Source organism: Mytilus californianus, unplaced genomic scaffold (assembly GCF_021869535.1).
Source record: "Mytilus californianus isolate M0D057914Y unplaced genomic scaffold, xbMytCali1.0.p SCAF_29, whole genome shotgun sequence".
Lineage (NCBI taxonomy): Eukaryota > Metazoa > Mollusca > Bivalvia > Mytilida > Mytilidae > Mytilus > Mytilus californianus.
The window spans coordinates 845,357-865,290 of NW_026262678.1; the positions used below are offsets into that span (position 1 = coordinate 845,357).

At 31.9% G+C, this 19,934-nt stretch overlaps 1 protein-coding gene across 1 annotated transcript in view; it reads left to right on the top strand.

Moving 5' to 3' along the window:
• Nucleotides 1-13,245: 13,245 nt before the first annotated feature.
• LOC127732857 (uncharacterized) overlaps nucleotides 13,246-19,934 on the top strand; it is a 51,968-nt gene continuing 45,279 nt past the window's right edge. The window contains exons 1-4 of the mRNA XM_052242041.1: nucleotides 13,246-13,338; nucleotides 16,861-16,959; nucleotides 17,583-17,681; nucleotides 18,211-18,312. Of these exons, the coding sequence (XP_052098001.1) occupies nucleotides 17,586-17,681; nucleotides 18,211-18,312 (198 nt within the window). The 5' untranslated portion in view covers nucleotides 13,246-13,338; nucleotides 16,861-16,959; nucleotides 17,583-17,585. The remainder of the gene's footprint in view (nucleotides 13,339-16,860; nucleotides 16,960-17,582; nucleotides 17,682-18,210; nucleotides 18,313-19,934) is intronic.

Here is a 19,934-nt window from a genome sequence, read left to right on the forward strand (position 1 = left end):
AACAAACAACAACTGCTGAAATATAGGCTCTTGACTTGGGGCAGGCACATACAGAATGTGGTTTGCATGTTTGTGCTCTCCCTAACCTGTGTGTGTGTATTTAGTATTTGGTTATAAATCTTAAAACAGAGTTTTATCCACCAATCTGATGAATTTCATATTTGTATATCTTCGTTATTCCGGAGGTAGTACAAATGTATGCAACAGACTCTTACTCTTTTTGTTGTATATGTATATTTTGCAATTCTTTTTATGCTTTATCGACCACTTTCAAAAGGGGTGTCTACATCTTTTTATTAAACCGATATATTACAATTTTTGTCTCTGTATTTTTTAAAAGCTTATCAAGTTTCAGACATATTGTTTTTTTTTTATTATCATTATTTTAATACCTTTATTTTCTCTGCGCGGTTGTGACATTGTTATTGTCATTAACATTGGTTTGGTATTGATCATTTATTTGTTGACGTCAACACGTTCTTTATTTTTGTGTGTGCGGGTTTGGTTTGGTGTTTTTTAAACTATTGCTACCTTTGTTGATAACAACGAAAAGAAGTATTTTTTTTTGTATTGTTATGTATGCCCAAGTATGTACAACGATCATTTCTTATTAAGTATAAGACATTAAGAGATTATAATCATTGTATTTATACTTTTCCCACTATTGAATAGGAAAAGAGAGCAATTGACTTTGCAGCTGAGAGAGGACACATGGATATAGTTTCGGACTTAATCAGTGAAGCTAAACCCTCAAGTATCGATGATAAATTCGTAAGTTTGTTTTCCATGACAGGTCATACACAAGATATGCAGCTCTAGAAAATCATATAAAAGACTTAAAATTGAAATATACACAAATATTTCAGAAAAGAACTAAAGTATCGTATAAACAAATCAAGACCGTAAAAACTCATACACAACAATGAAATCATCATCTATGAATCTGATAACTATAATACAACACTTATTGCTGATAAAGATAAGTTTAATAACCAAGGTGAAAACAACATGAGTAACTCATGATATGTATACAACTTACTATGAATTCATTAATTTTCGTGGCTACCAATTTCCGTGAATTGAGGAAAATGTTTGTATTTGTTGATATGGTTTTTTTTTCGTGAATTTGCCAGATTCTGCATACAAAGCAATAGAAAATTGATAATTCGTTTAAGATTCAAATTCGTTGTTTACCTTAATCCACTAGTTGGCATCCACGTTAACGCCACTTGAGGTCGAATGGTCATATTTATGTATCCATGTTCATCGAACATTGCCGATGGCGTATCGTTTATTGAAACAGGTGTACTGTTACCTGCTACATCTGAATCAATACACACACTATTAGAAAGCAAACGTCGAATGTGTTTTTTCCATTAGTCTTAATATTTATATATAATTGGTTTTACATAAACAGTTATTTAGTAAACTGTAGCAACTTTAAATAGAGTCTATCGTGAGCTTATTTTAAATATATACTGTGTAAAACAATTGATATCATCTGTTTTTCATTTCCAATAAGCAATCGCCACATATTTTGATTTGGCACAAACACTGCTATTCCAGATTTACGACTAAAATCGACATTTCATAAGTTTTACGGTAATCATGACTAATGGGTTTTCCAATACGATGTGTCTGTCATTCAACTGGCATATTTTCACAGTCTTGGTTAATTAGATACCAAAAAGTGTTTTTACTTTTTATGTTATCAAACTAAATCGAAAAAAGATGTTATAATATTTTGATTAGTTTAACTGAGGTCTGGAGCTGGCATGTCAGTAACTGCTAGAAGTTCTTTGTTAATTTATGTTGATCTTTGTCATTTTTTTTATCTTTTTATGTTACCTATTCTTACATCAGACTCTGACTTCTTTAAACCGAGTTTACTGTGTGTATTGATGTGTGTTTGTTTATTCCACATCAGCTAGAGGTATAGGGGGAAGGTTAAGATCACCCGAAAAAAAATGTTTAACCCTGCCGCATGTTTGCGCCTGTCCTAAGTCAGGAACCTCCAGCCTCTGTTAATCTTGTGTTTATTTTTATTTTTGTTCATTTGTATGTTCCGGAATTTAGTGTGGCGTCCATTTTGCTGAACTAACATACATTACTGATTAGGGGCCAACTGAAGCCTGTCTCTTCGGTTGCGGGATTTTCTAGATGCATTGAAGACCCATTGGTGACCTTGGGTTGCTTTCTGCTCTATGATCGAGTTATTGTCTCTTTGAATCATTCCCCGTCTTCATTCTCTATTCTATCTGAATTAAAATTTTCTTTTCAGTACTGAGTATTTTTCATTTCATAAAATAACAATGTTTGCATGTTTTATTTCATAGTCATAGAAATAGAATAATGTCAGCATGGTTTGTTGTATTAATGTGTAAAGCAGTTTTCAATTACGAAGTTAATATGGAAAAAATTAACTGCATGACTTCTGAATAATTCAAGGTGAATAATGAAATAAAGAGTTTTAAATTTTCTTGTTAGTATCTATAATAGAAAATATGTTAAATTTAAGTATTCAAGGATTAAAAATGTATATTTTACAATGAAAAATACCGCAGATGCTAAACAATGATATTAATACTGTATTCCATAAAAAGGAGGGTAAGAAGGATTCTTCTAAAAAAATAAAAATAATTAATCAAAGAGCATTACATGCCAAATTTATGTTCACCAATCATGCCGATTCGACTCAAATTCTTATATTTGATTTAATACATACTAAAACGTCTATCCAAATTACATAACGTCCTAAAGACACTATGAATAACGCATGGACAAGTTATAATGTATCAACATTGCTAAACAAGGATATTAATACTGTATTCCATAAAAAGGAGGGTAAGTACTGATTGGAAAACTAGGACGCCCTTTAATTTTTAAAGAATGATTTTCAAACCAATTCTATTCGAATCAGAGATACATTCGACGAATGAAAAAGACTCTAATAATCTTAACAATAAGGTTGCATGATCTATACTATTAACTTTAAAATGGTTGGAAATCTAAGATTATAATATTTGATGACTTAGGCACAACAGCCAATATTACACGAATATTCAGAATGATAATGTGTTAAATGTTATCTAGATCAATTCCAAAAATAACTCCGCTAGTTTACTCTTCAAATCGGGGTTTAGCATACGATCTTATGGGTCACCAGGAACCATACTCTGGCAAATTTTTGTTACTCACGCCTTACTTGATTGATTTAAAGAGAGGACATATGATTACAAATAGGACAGCATTCTACCAGGGACTGAAAATGTCGATATAAGCAACTATAGGTCACCGTTTAGCCTTCATCAGTGAGTTCAAATTATACCGTACCGTATAGGTAGCTACAAAAGGCCCCGAATAGCATAATGTGACGTCCGAACCGTCTGATTTAAAGGTTGATCATTTGATATTATTTTTATTTCTGACCTTATATTCACTTCACTTAATGATAGTATGTCTAATTTCTTTTGCGCGATTATTTTAGACTCATTTTTGTCAGAATATTAATTTCCAAACTCATCCTGCCACCTACATATCAAGAGTTGTTGAGGACATTGAAAGATTCTTCTAAAAAATTAAAAATAAATAATCAAAGAACATTACATGCCAAATTTATGTTCACAATCATGCCGATTCGACTCAAATTCTTATATTTGATTTAATACATACTAAAACGTCTATCCAAATTACATAACGTCCTAAAGACACTATGAATAACGCATGGACAAGTTTTATGTATCAACATTGCGTGTGTATTTTAGACTAGACGACATCTTATTAAACATCGAGATAACATCCATCAGAATTCTGATTTTTTCGTTCCATGTCATAGAAGAAAAAAGAGAGAGGCGAAGGATACCAAAGGGACATTCAAAGTCGAAAATAAACTGACAACGCTATGGCTAAAAAAGAAAAACGCAAACAGACACACCAGTACACAGAACACAACATAGAAAACCAATGACTGAGCAACACGAACCCCACCAAAAACTGGGGGTGATCTCAGGTACTCCGGAAGGGTTAGCAGATCCTGCCCCATGTGGAACCTGTCGTGTTGCTCACGTAATTACAAACCCATAACGACAATTGGAACATATCCGTCGTCATCTGTGAAACAGATATTCAATAACGGTTAACCAACTCGTGATGGCGTCCGTCAAATTTACATAAATTCTCATAGGTTGAGAAATGTGTAAATAATCGTTTTACCTGTTTTAAGAATGATTTTTTTTTGGCGGGCAAAACCAGTCAAAGAATGTGTTCTTCACGTTGGCTGCATTGTTTCACTTTCAAGTTGACATTATTCACTTTTTAATTACAAAACACCAATAGCATATGCGTAATCCATCCCAAATTAAGGGTCAAATTTCAGGTCGCACGAATTCGGATTACAGCAAAGTTGAAATATTGACGTGCAAGCCAATGTTTTTGAGCTTTTTTGACAAAATTGAACCAAAGTAACTGCTTATAGCGAAATATAATTCACAATTCCGCTTTTATAAATGTTTGAAACAAAAAAGATTATATTTTGATTTTTCATCAACTACGTAGCTAATGCTTCTTTCATACGCAGTTTTTGTTTTGTTTAATTTATGGCACTTGCAATTGATTTTACTTTAATTTTAACTAGTATACATTATTGCCGATCTGTTTCATTTTTTTCACTAGTGTACATTTGTGAAACCAGTAAACAATTTGGAATAGCATATTAAAACTCATGTAACTATATATCATGTTTTGTTGTTGATATCTTAGCACAAAAGGCAAAACAATTGTGATCTTTTAACAAAACTAAGGTTTTTTACCAAGTTTTGTTCCCTAGTTTTTCCCCTGATTTTGACAATGTGGTCTGTTAACAATAGGTCTGAACTTTTAGTCCTTTGGTGTGTCCTTAGATATACATTCGTCCCGTTGTTTTGAAATAGCATTTTAAATTTGGAGGCGTTTATGAAAAATTGGCAAACCATAGATAATACTATTTTTGATCAAAGACAAATCTGCATCCACACAAGGAGAAATAAAGAAAAAAAAAGATCAAAATACACTAAAATTCCTTTGATTAACAACATTTTATTCCAACCGTTTTCACAACTTTGTGATAATTATGGATGACATCGTAAATAAAGTCAATGGTAACGTAACGTCACGATAATAATACATAGAAAGAGACGCAACCTTTTATAATTTGCTTCTGTTTTATCGATCTAAGCTTGGTTCGTACTTGTTTTATTTATTGATTCGCATTTCTTCAGTAAACTGGTCGTCTCACATGAGTAAATGGAAAAAAAGGTATTTTGGTAATTCATTGGCTGCAAAATAAATCTAGGTGTACACTAACGTGAATCATCCTAGTTTCTCAGTGTCGGATATTCTCATGGTAAACAGTAAATCTTTTAAGTAATGTTTGTCCTGTTTGGCCAATATAATTTGTATTGCATCAATTACATTTGATTGAATAAATCAAATTTCTCGATTTTCATGTAAAAGAGTTCCCAATTAAAGAATTCATATTCAAATTTGAAAATTTCACTGCCTCGAGTAGCGAAATATCGTACCACACTCGATGCAGTGGCAAAATCTATATATGTAAGAGATACGTATACAGATATAGAGGAAATTGTAACTTAACAATCAAAATGTTAAATTTTCAATGACGGTTAAGCAAATCAATACCACTAACTGATACGCATACATGTAATACCTTTGGAATATTGTAAATTATCATTGTTATGAAGTTTCTTTTATTCTCCTATCTCTCTCCCTCTCTCTCTCTCTCTCTCTCTCTCTCTCTTTCTCTCTCTCTCTCTCTCTATCTCTGTCTCTCTCTCTGATGTTATTATTCCGCTGTTGATGCATTTGAAAAAGATTGACTTGAACTTCTGAAATAATGTCAACTCTGCTGATTCAGATCGTATCATACTTACTTTGTTATGTAAAAAATAAAGAAATTGGACTTACTAGTATGTTACCATTATATTCTGCATTGTTTAATGTATGTTCAAAGCAAAATAATGAAACGCAAGCAATAATTATTCATTTTCAATACGTTTTGCAAGAGAACGCCATGTTAACTGCACTGTGACAATTTTTCAAATGACGCAATGAAACCTGTAACGTCAAGAGTGATTTGCCGTAATTCAACGAGATAAAGTAGTTCGTTTGTTATTTTCTCTTTTATTAAACTGATTTTTATTTTTCATAATTACCGTTAAAAAGAATAAAGGAGTTGACTACCAAGGACTACATAGGACATATACGATATTTTCAATATATATAGAATAAAGGACTTTTTGTTTTTGATACTGACTTTATCACGGTAAAATATCATGTGAGCCCGAGGTCAGTATCAAAAACCAAAATTTCTTTATTCTATATATATTGGAAATACAACGTCATGGCAAACAAAAAAGACCAAAAGACAAAAAAACAGTATAGAAAAACCAGCATAGAAAGCAAAAGACTGAGGAACACGAACTCCCCCTAAAACCTTGGTTGGTCTTAGATTATCCGGAAGGGTAAGCAGATCCTGCTCCACATGTATATGTATATATAGTATAAAGGACATTTTGTTTTTGATACTGACTTTATCACGGTAAAATATCATGTGAGCCCGAAGTCAGTATCAAAAACAAAAATTTCTGTATTCTATATATATTGGAAATATCGTATATGTCCTATGTAGTCCTTGGTAGTCAACTCCATGAAATCATTGTAATAATGGCATCGTGTACATTTAATAAAAACAAACAGATAATAAGAAAATTGTAGCTTAACAATCATAATGTTTAATTTTTAATGACGATTAAGCAAATCAATACCACTAACTGATACACATAATACCTTTGTAATATTGTAAATTATCATTGTTATGAAGTTTCCTTTCTTTTCCTCTCTCTATATCTCTCTCTCTCTCTCTCCCTCTCTCACTCTCTCTCTCTCTCTCTGATGTTATTATTCGGCTGTTAATGCATTTGAAAATCAACGTACTACTTACAATAACATTGTATGTATTGACAATATTATGATATTGTATAGGCAACAACAGCAATTCGTTATGCAGCCAAAGGAGGACACAAGGAAGTTGTATTAAAATTAATCGACGAAGGGGCAGACACAAATCTGCCTGATCAATTAGTGAGTTTTGTCTTGTATATGTTACAAAAATGATCTAAATTTGAAATTTTAAGGATTGAACATGTTTTCTGTGTCAAATGAAATGTATAAAGTATATTCGTTATTAATTTTGCTTGTTAGATGTACTAAAATATTTTATAAAATTATTAACAGCGATAAACATAGCAATCACGATTGCATTAATAAAAAAAGATAGATGTTTTTTTGATTTACAACGAAAAAACACGACTTGAAATGCAAAAGAGTGTTTTTATCGTTGTTTGGTTGTTATAAATGTTATGACTTGTTTTTATTTCTGTTTATTTTTACATAAACTTTGTAGATTTGATCGATTTGAATAGTAGTATATACATGTCTATCATGGACACATGTTTTATATTGGTAAATAAAAATATCATATGTCGAAAATACAACTCGCTACTATAACGAAAAAACGACTGCCAATTACGAACACCACTAAAAAAGAGAGTGAACTTAGGTGCTCCGGAAGGGTAAGCAGTTCCTGTTTCATATGTGTCATCCTTAGTATTGCTGATGAAAATACAGGTCCGCCGATAAGTCTCATTTGGTGGTGTCACAGTGTGACAATCGAGGAAAAGAGGACAGGATTGTAATTACAACAATTAGATAATATCCGTGGTCATATGTGACACAGATATTCGGTTATGGTAAACCAACTGTTTCGGAAACTTTTGGTGCGAGGACTTTTACTTCATCCGCAGAAATAGAAGGTTCAAGGACTTCTTGAAACCAGCGACCTCTATTAAAGAAGGCATTATAAGAAATGCCTTCGTTTACTAAAACGAAACTTTACACATTTAAAATATGAGGGGACGCTTAAAAATATGTTTCTTTTTGTAATAATTGAAAAATATAGGTTAAACTTTGTAATTTTTGTATCAACGACCTCACAGCCTTAATCCATTCGGAAAGGTTATATAATCTTAGTTGCAATAGGTTTGGTATAGGAATAAGAAATGATAGGTACAAACTGATCTTTAAAAAAGGGGATATGTTTTCGAGTGAACTGATTTATGATGAATGATATTGACCAAGTTGATGACAACGAGACCTTTGTTGGCATTGGAAAGTTTCAGACAGAATCTTATCTCCTTTTCACTTTTTCCAATGCGAACTGGTCTGTAAAGTGTTTGACTGGCAATATCCGAGATAGCTGTAAGTTTGTATGGGTTTGAATGGAGGTTTCCATAAGTCATAAAAAGAATGACGTTTATAACAGTGACAGTACAGGGACAGTGAATAGATCTTTGTGCAAATGTGATGATTCTAAACGGCTTTTGTATAAATTGCAGAAGGTTATAGAATACTTATACCATAAGTTTTTTCGATGCCACCAAATGGTGTCGCAGCTCCCGAATGTCGACGGAGATGTGTTGCAACATGAGGATGTTTAGTCATGTGGTATATTTTTTTCGATGAGGCGAACTTGCATTGAAATGATTGAATGATCATACGTCGAACAGTGAATAATAAATCCCAAGTTTTCTAACGCACATGAACGTTACAGTATTAACGTCATTCGTTAAAAATTAATACAGCGTTTTTCTTACGCACCTGTTATTGACGGTTCTTAAAATGACGGCTCCCATAAAATTGACAGTAACAATGCAAAACCATTACACAAGGTTGATAATTACGAAAAATGTATTTTTATGGACAAAATCACCCAAAGTAAAATATATGAATATCAAGTCCTCTAAAGTAAAAGAAGATCATAATGAACGCAAGCGCAAGCTTTAAACTAGTAAATATATACTCCATATGCACGTGCTGCCGGAATGTTACAGATAATGATCTATGGTCGAGTTTTGCTCCCCCAGGGTATAACCAGCCCAGTAGTCAGCCCTTCTGATTTGACTTGGATTATCATCAATATGGTCATAAGTAAAAATTTAACTATTCAAAATACTAAGGATATTCTACCACAGGAATAGATAAACCTTAGCTGTATCCGGTAAAACTTTGCAAAATGTAGGGTCCTCAGTGCTTTTCAATTTCTTACTATATTTGGCTTTTTAAAACTTTTTGATTCGAGCGTCACTGATGAGTTTGTTGTATACGGAAAGCGCGTCTGACGTTCAAAATTTCAATCCTGGTATCTATGATGATTTTATTTGCTAATTTTTTTTATTCTTAACCAACCATCAATGCCAATGTAAAAATAAAAAAGATGTGGTGTGAATGCAAATGAGACAACAGTCAACAAAAACCAAATGACACAGAAATTGATAACTATAGGTCACCGTACGGCATTCAACAATGAGTAAACCCCATACCGCATTGTAAGTTTTAAATGGCCTCGAAATAAAAAATGTAAAACTGCTCAAACGAGAAAACTAACGGCCTGATTTATGTTCCAAATAATGAACGAAAAACAAATATGATATACAACAACAAACGACAACCATTAAAGTACAGGCTACTTACTTGGGACAACACATACAAAATATGGCGAGGTCATACTTGTTTGTTGGCTAAAACCATTGGCAATATATATATGTATAAGATGTAATGCATTTTAATGTTTACAACATGCTTTTTCTTATCTACATTTCCTTAATATAATTACAAATGGAAAAGTCTATTAATAACTTTAAGACAAAACAAACGCTTTCGTGTTCCTTTGTTGCTCTTTTTTTTTCTTTTTCGGACGTACATTCAGCTAAGAAAATTTGAATATCGAACCGAATGCTAGCAGCCGGTTGGATATTGAATATCGAAAAACGAATAACGAACCGATCGCTAACTTCACATATATACTTCATCTGTGTATCACTAGAAAGTTACTAAGTGAGGAATTTCGTTATAACGAATTACTTAATATTTTAACAAATTGTATGTGTAGATAAAAATATTTAGGTTGAAAGTTAGACTGTTCCTGTTCTCTGTAGACATTATAACAAACGGAATATCGTATCCTCATTTGTACGGTGAAATTTTTAATAAACCACGTAAATGTTGTTGATTCTTAGAAGAAACTCGTTGGTTAGCAAAATCTTTCAGTCTGTGTGTAAGATTTTTATCGGTACTAACATTAATTTTGTTCAAAATTAAGTGAAAAAAAAATAAACTAAGTAAGTGTTGCTATAAAATAGCTTACACGTTTTGACACGTTTGGTCCTAAAACATATCGATACTCATGTATTTGCATTGCCAACGACCATTTTTTTCTACGACTGTTTTGCAAGTCTTCAATGATTATCAAATGGACATGTACTGATTGATTTTTAAATCTCGGAAAACATGAATTGTATGTTTTAGTTATAATTAGCTTTGGACTACCTTTCGGTAATATCCACTTCTCTCATGTCTTTATATGTTTGTTACATATTAATATTACATAGGGAAAGACACCACTACATTATGCAGCTGAAAATGAACATGCCAAAATAGTTTCTGAATTGCTTGATAGAGGGGCAGATCTTAATGTGGCTGATATATTCGTAAGTTATGGATTACTTGACTTACATTTTATTTTCTATATTAAGAAAATTAATAAGAAGTATACATATAAATTAAGTTTTCTGTTCAATTGCATTACTTTTCTGAATGCAGTTTTATCTAATTTACAAGTAAAAATAATTGGGACATAACATAAAAGTGATTAAACAATATAGGCCACCCATAATTTTGTGTAATTAATGTGTAATTAACTTAATATAATTGTATTTGTAAAGTTAGAGAGTAATTGAATTTATGCATTTATAAGTTCTCCCCTCATACTTTTACCAAACAATTAAAGGTTGCTCACGATTTTTCCGCATAAGTGTCCTGTTATGTTCTAAGGTCTAATTGAGAAATACAGATTACATGTATATCACGCATAGATATAATAGCCATAGATAAAGTACTGAGCCCACATTATATATATATTACGCCTGCTGTTAATTAGCCTTCATTTGCAATTGCTGTCGATCAATATCTAATAAATTGTGAATCGGGAGAGTAATATTTCATTCTTCGGTAATTATACTAACAGTAAAATAGTCCCAGGTTTTACCGAAACATTCAGTAAAATCAAGTGACATGGAACTTTCTTATGTACATATATTTAAGCAGCTAGTTCAAGCTTGTATAATCCACAGTGCAGACATTTAATAAGTTTAAAATGTATTTCTTTTTTCCTCTTTATTTTCAAAAACTTCGTGTTACCGTAACGACAGAAAGTTTCAAAACTTGTAAAAATTATTTTCTTTACTTGAAAAAAATGTTAATTTCTTCTTTCTGACATAAAATATGATTTCTCTCTTTTGAATCTCGATAAAAACTTTTTTCTCTAAATCGCCATAGAAAAATTCAACTCGGTTCGACCTCTTAACCACGTATACTATCAGTAAACGATATGCCTCCTCTTGTCAATCATACAGGTCTTATTTCCCGAGTGCAACCGATGCAAGTGCTATGACAATTTAATTTTATATACTTGATAAGTCCATTTAAATTTTCCTTGATTTCTCTATTTTATTATTTCAACAACGGCATAACCTTCTCATTTGTTGACCAATTTTCTCCGAATAAATTAAAACCAAACAACTTTTTCAACTAGACGCCTTTTGTGCTTCCACCTCCTGGCAACATTTTTACTTGAGACAGGTAACGCACATTAATAATCGGCTGATATGACGAGTGTCTGATAATTTAAATATAATTATGATAAATAATTAGTCCATTGGGAGGATGTCGGCAAATATCATCTACATCACAGGCCACTACGCGCAGTGCCATGCTTTTCATATTTCAAAGGAAACTTCATGGGGCTTAGTTGGACATATTCATTAATATTCTGAGTAATTTATCTATGGCTATTATATCTATGATCACAGTAAACTAGTCATCACTTTTAACCATACATTTGTTTCCCCTTGCTTTCTTTATGTATGGTTAACATTTCTTTCTTAAAACAATTCAGTTGCAGGCACAGAAAAAATAACTATCGTTTCAACTAAAGAGTATGTGTACAATTATCAGTATGCCCACGCTTTTGATGGGACCTGACAAGTATTGTTTAAAAGACTATCAACAAAGATTCATATATCGAAACTGGCGGTGCATCGTTAATTATGTGTGCAATATCCGTAATGCATCTTTTTCGTGCAGTTTGCGCATATTACAATATTGGAGTTATTTTGTACCGATTTTAGTTATATTTATCTAATTATGTTATCTAAAATATGTTTATTAAATGTTATTTATATCCCCGGGTTTTAATTTTTATTCGTGTATGTACTTTTCCGAAGGACAACCAAATACTGTAAGTAAAAAAAACGACATCTGACATTACTTACATACTTTGTTATTTGCTTGATAACACAGTTATTTTTGTTACTCTTAGATCGGTACTTTACGCCATTTTTTTTTTTTTTTTTTTTTTTGCTTGTTTCTTGGGAGCTTTCTTGTGATCGTGATTAAACCTGACAGTACCACACCTTTTTCAGTGCAATTAATGAGTATGCGGTTATTTCCTAAGCATATGACCAAATAATCTAGCATTTGGTCCAAAATTCACTTCTCTTGGGTCGTTCGGATAATATTTTATGTCTTTTGACTTACATAGGTTAAATGATTTAAATGATTGACATTCTATTATTAAGGTATTTAATTAACTCAATATATTAAATTGATAATAACGAATGTTTTTTTAGTTCTATAAAACAATATAAAAATACATGTATCAAAAGTGCTTTTTCTAAGATTAATATGATTAATAACATTATTTGTATAGTTGCTCGAAAATTCTATCACAGTTAAGTACTTAGAACTGAAAACAGCTGTCTCAATTTCCTCTAGTCTAAGTGAAGTACAATCTAAACCTGAGAAAATACCAAGGTTGTAAAAATTACAATATTGTTTCAATATACTTTCCGGAAGCTTGAAAGAACAGAACAGAACTGCCCTTACCACAAGGGGTTTAATATTTTGCTAACGGCACAGAACATGATATTACCACTGTACTCGTATACGATATTTTACTTAACATGTACTGAAGACTTGGAAAGAAAGTTTGAACATTTTGCATGTCTTTAATTACAATATATATATTAACACCATTATTTGTTTTAATTACATATTAATATTGCATAGGGAAAGACCCCACTTCATTATGCAGCTGGAAATAAACATCCCAACATAGTTTCTGAATTACTGGATAAAGGGGCAAATCTTAATGTGAAAGATATATTCGTAAGTTATGTATTACTTGAGCTATATCTTTATTATATAAAAGAAGATGTGGTATCAGTGCAAATGAGACAACTATCCATCCAAGTCACAATGTATAACAAAATAACAATTATAGGTCAAAGAACGGCCTTCAACACGGAGCCTTGGCTCACACCGAACAGCAAGCTCTATAGGCCCCTAAATGACTAGTGTAAAACAATTTAAACAGGAAAACCAACGGTCTAATCTATATCAAAAACGAGAAACGAGAAACACCTATGAACCACACCAACAAACGACAACCACTGAACAACAGGCTCCTGACTTAGTACGAGTATAGATATTATCTATATTAAGAATATTGACAAAAAATATACGTAAACATTAAGTTTTCTATTTATTTTCATCATGAATGCAGTTTAATTATTAAACAATAATGAATAATGTTGCTTAACTTAAAACCTTTTCACGAATGTGATCTACCGAATTAGACTATTTACCGGGTGTGTACCAACATGAGCAACACGACGGGTGCCATATGTGGAACAGGATCTGCTTACCCTTCCGGAGCACCTGAGATCACCCTCAGTATTTGGTGGGGTTCGTGTTGCTTCGTCTTTAGTTTTGTATGTTGTGTTGTGTGTACATTGTGTGTCTGTTTGTCTTTTTTTTTAGCCATGGCGTTGTCAGTTTATTTTCGATTTATGAGTGTGACTGTCTCTCTGGTATCTTTCGCCCCTCTTTTAAAAGCAATTAAAAGCATTAAATATGGGCAACTTATATTTCAAAGAGACGTGGATGCTTGTTGGATATGATCATTTGATATAAGTATGTTGTTAAGTTAAAATATATGCGTGTACATTTCAAAGAAAGCCATTTATTCTAGGCAAAAAGGAGTAGTGTCTTGTTTTGTCATGTCAGTTATACAGTTGCATTTAAGTCTAATTTGGAGGTGTTACAATATTTATGTGAAAATCATAACCATAACCACGGGAGCAGTACAACATATTTTAACATATTATTAATTTTACTGAAAGTATTATCAACGATAAAATAGTCAGAACAATGGAAAACACGTCTCACTTAGGGGGTGCTTTTGTCCTCGCCTTAGATGCGGAAGGGTATCGGTTTTTTTCTTGGAAAGATCAAGCCAATGACTTTAAGATGGTTATTTGCTGATTCTCCCCTCAAGCATGAGGACTTCTGGAGTAAGAGAAACGACTTGGAAGATTTGAGTCAGAATACTGGATCCATATATTCGCATAATCAAGACCCGACTGATTGTGACAGTATTGAACCAAAATAGACATGTTATTATTCCATTTAAGGATGAGGTTCGTGTTGCTCAGTCTTTAGTTTTCTATATTGTGTTTTGTGCTTTGTTGTTTGTCTATTTGTCTTTTTCTTTTTCTTTTTAAGACAGTGTATTTTCGGATTTCGAGTTTTAATGTCCTTTAGGTATCTTTCGCCTCTCGTTCAACATCATCCTGAAAATGAATGTAATATTCAGGCTGGAGTTTTATCTCAAACAATAAATAAAAACGTTTCAAAATTATGTCTTAGGCTAGAAATTGTTCGTTAATTTTACCAAACAATTAAAGGTTGATCATGATTTAATAGGCATACGTGTTTGTTTTTATTCCTATGTCTAATTGAGAAATAAAGTCATCAATTTAAACCAATAAATATTTTGTTCTTGCTTTCTTTTGTTATGCAAACCATGGAAGTATTATATTGACAGGAACTCCAATAAACCAACTTCAAACGTTTATAGTGCGTTGCCGCAAAATCGTTAAGAATTAATTAATCAACTCGACATGTCAAATCGATGCATTGGTTCATCATTTCTTTTTTAACCTGGTCAATGATCGTAATTGCCTAATATACAGAAATAACCGGATGTGTTCTTAATTGTCAAGGAAATAACCTTAAACGATCATGTCACTAAATGACAAATACATGAAATATGTCAGTTTCTACGGGTTTTGCTGCGTTTAAACGAATAAAAAGATAGAAAAGAAAACCGAACAACAACAAAAAACTAAGAAGAAGAAATTCTCACAAACCATGAACATTTCAGTTTTAGGACAATTAATTGTAATCGTCAGATTTTTATTCATGCGGGTGGCTAAACATGCATGTATACATGCTAGTCTTGCAAATCATTAATTTCTTGTAAAAAGTAAACTGAAAAGTTATTATCTGCAATTATCATTGAGGAATACTGCTCATTTTGACAGATATTTAAATTAAGTGTTTACTGAATGTCAAGCGCAAAAATATTTCATGAATCTTCAACAAAAAATTTAATTCAAAATTTGGTTACATGTAGAGCATTCAGGAGGGGTTGTTAAAGGTCTTTGATTGAGAACAAATATTTTGGCATAATGAAAATGGTTCGAAACTTTTCGTTTTGCTTTGCTATAGGCTTAATTCTTCCATTTTGGCCTATTACGTCAGCCCTTCCGCGGAACCGTGGATATATCCCTCTGGTGAACATGATACAATCAAAAGAACCAAAACTTATTACAAAGTTGTGGTCCATTAATCATGACCATCCTTTAGCAAAACAGATATATCTAGCATTTAAATTTAAAATAAACGTTAAACCATCCATAGTTTGAAGTTGCTTTAAACTTGTCTTATGATTTTGATATTTACCTAAAAACAGCTGAGGCACGTTTACTTATTTTTCCACATTAAATATTTTCTTTAAATAAAAAAATAAATAATATAAATTTCCTAATTATGATTATAACTATCTGTGATTTAAATAGGTGTATAATGTTATCCACCTTGTGTTATAAAATCCCAAAGTGTAATGTAAAGGTCCTGCCGTGTGGGTATTATACAGTAAAACACGTTTACATTTTTCTACAATGTGAAGATAGAGAAAAACATTTATATTTTCGTAACTCGCGATAAAAATTGACAACATTTGATTTAAATTTGAGTTAACCTTCGCCATCCTGCACGTTAAATGTTCATCAAATTATTTCCTGCAAACATTCTTCTTCGTGTACCTGTAATGTTTATTATCGGACATTTATCGATTTAAAAGTTCCAAGGATTAAAACATATCAAACAAAAATATAAAAGGGAGTTTCCGTGTTTTGATTTACATTTGTAGTAGATAAGAAATTCGACATCAAAACCACGTGATCAAAATAGCTTCGTATAACGGAACAAGCGATGACGGAATAAAAGATACCCCACAAAGAGTTATAACGTACCTGACAAACTGAATCGGAACCTTTTTTTTCTAAAGAAATCAGTGGGGATGGAAATTTATTACTTTTTCGTTGAAGTTCCTGTCAATAGAATACTTTTTTGGGTAAAACTTTACTTCCTTTAACAAATTCAGTGTCAAGCATTCAACAAAAGATTTTAGCTATTGTATCAACTGAACATCAATTATAAGGTTATACCTCAAGAAATATTCAACAAAATTAATGTTACATCGGAATTTAGATTTAAGTTTATAAAACAATACCAAGTTAACATAAATATATTTACCATATCTTTTTTTTATTATATAATCAGGGACAGAGACCACTTCATTACGCAATTATATATAATCAGAACCTCATAGTTTCTCAACTACTTAACAGAGGATCAGATCCAAGTGTCGTAGATAAACACGTAATTCTTTTTATTTATTCGGTAAACAACAACCTGAATTTAAATAATGTTCTTGTATAGCATTGCTTTGATTTAGTGGAGTAATTAAATCTGCACTATTCTACAATTAATCATATGGATTTTTTTTTAATCTAAAATAACATGAATAAGGAATTTTATTCCTTAAAGAAACTACCGTGAAGTCCATAAATGTACCGACTTCATATAAATGAACCTTAACAACGACTACTATAGGATGGGATGATATAGATGCTGTATAAACTGATGGCCAGTGTTGGTCTGTAAGCGATCAGAAACATACATACCACAACGTTACTAGAAATTTAGAAAAAAAAACGTTCATAATAGAGTAAATACCATCAGATCCCATGAAAAGGACAGAAATTCGACTTGGTTCAAATATCTTAAACATAACCTACAATGCAATTCAACACGTTTAACTACTCCAATTAAGACATATAAAACAAAAATCAAATAGTTTGCATGATTTGTTTTCCCCCATGCATAACAAATGATAAAATACAAAAAGATTGATTGACAAAAGCAATGACTTTAAATAAGAGGTAAATGGTTTGTTATCTGTAATTTTGTAAATGCAAGTAATGAGTTAACATTCATTACAGGGCATGACACATCTTCACTATGCAGCGATGTATGAAGCTATATTCGCAGTTTCTGAACTAATTAACAGAGGATTAAATCCAAACACCACAGACAAAAATGTGGGTATTGTATTATGATTATAAAAAATAGTGTATTCATACAAGTAAAAAGAGCATATGGCTTACTTAAAAGGGATTTTTTGTGTGATTTGCGTATTCACAACCGTGTTATAGTTTCAATGTCTGTGCATCAAATAATGCGAATTTTTGTTTATCATAATCCACAACATGCACAAGACTAAGGTAAAAGGTCAAGCAGGCAATATTTACTCTTGCAGACATTCCCTTAATTTGCATGGTGTATGCATGCAGTTTAGTTTGTTCCATTATTATTTCGTTCGTGATGTACTGTTTTAGACAATTTTCATATCTCGTGTGATTTGTTGTATTGTTTCCAAAAGATGTAATTATCCATCATGTCTATGTTTCATTAATTTATCACTCTGGTTTAAAGTTGTTTAGCATTTATTTAGTCTCAATAGATGACCCCTTGTAAATTCGTACACCATACACTTGAAAAATAAACATTGAGTTTCGGCCTGTTATGCAAATGAAGGTGGCAAACCCAAATCTTTTTCGATTTCAACAGGGACAGACACCACTTCATTGTGCAGCAGAAATGAATAAAACAACAGAGGTGGTTGTTGAATTACTAAACAGAGGATCATCTCTAGGACTGATGGATAAAAATGTACGTAACGTTTAGATTATTTTATAATATCAATAACGAATAACATCTACTCGAAAAGGCCACGACTTTTATAAAGCATACGAACATTTTAGGGGGCAATTTTTTTTTTAAATCAACACAACTTTGGGTCTCGATCGACGAACTAGGAAGAAAACCTAAAAAAGTAAAATAAAATTAGTATAAAATGAGTATACTCAAAATAACGATATAATAGAAAGCATAGGCATACTCAAGTACAGAATGCCACACCCTGAAAGTAGCGGCTGTACTATTGAAACATGTATACCTTTCTAAAGCGGAATGCAAAATTTGCAATTAATCTATGTTTGATATATTTTTGATAATAAGATAATATCTATAAAAAGAGCAATATTCTAAATATCGTTGCTGTATATATGCAATATCGTGTCAAGTGTTTGTATGAAGATTAAAAACCACGGAGAGCGAGGTTAACAAAGTCCTTCCTTAATCTGTACCAAACAAAAGTTTACATCTTACTGAAATGGCTTTTGTGTTTTATACTGCAGCTTAAAAAATCTACAATAATGATTGTGATACAATATTTTACTTATTTTCTATTCTTAGATTAGCTTTAAAATGAAAGTGAATTGGGGTTGAGATATTTCTTTTGTTAATGTAGAACAATTTAAATTTTTACTGAGTATATATCAAGTGTTGCTTTAGTATCTATCAAATTGTCTGTCTAAAATGTGTATGCAGGGATTATGATTTATGTAAGCACATTAATGTTATCTTCAACACCATTTTAGATAACAACTAATTTGAGAAAATGTCTGTTTCACCAAGGCTTACGTCGTTCAAGTTAATTTGATTACAAGTCTGCTTTTCGATACGAAATAAATCACAAGTTTACTTATAACGTTAAAATGTCGCTAAGCAATTGTGCGGTTAACGGTGATAGAATATCAAGGGCATGGACACAATCAAATTCCCATCTTCATTTCCTTCACCGTGACATCATATAAATTGACTAGACACCGGAAAACGACTTGTTATTTTCTACACGTGAACGCACTTGTAAACAAGTAAAAGCTGTCCTGTCAGGGAATCTGATATCGTTTACTATTTTTGCTGCTTACAGTTTTAGTTGCTTAATTATTAGTTTTACATGTTTTGTATTGTTGACTCTGTTTGTCCCATTTTTTTTCCTTCAACTATTCATAACCTCATTGGTATATTCCCGACTTTCCTAACTTTTAACTGTATTACAGTAATCAAAGCAACTTTCAGCAATACAATTTGTAAACAAATCAACTCTCGTTATTTCAACACCAATACATTATCATGATTATTGTAACTAGCGTGATAGCAGAAACAAGATATAGTCAAACTGTTAAAATATACTTTTCCACTTTTTTGGCCTTTTGGAAAATGTTGTTTGTGCTGTATTTAGACCCCTCTACCAAGAAATTTGTTTTGCATGCACACGTATAAAAATTGCGGTTTTTATCCAACGCAATCATAGGTTTGAACGTTGTTTTCAATTTAGACTTGTTTATATTTTTTCGTCTGGGCTTGTATTATATTTGCCTTCGGGTTTATATGATCCGTTCTTCCTATTTTGACTCTTTCAAAATTCAAGAGTCTATCCTAAATTGAGG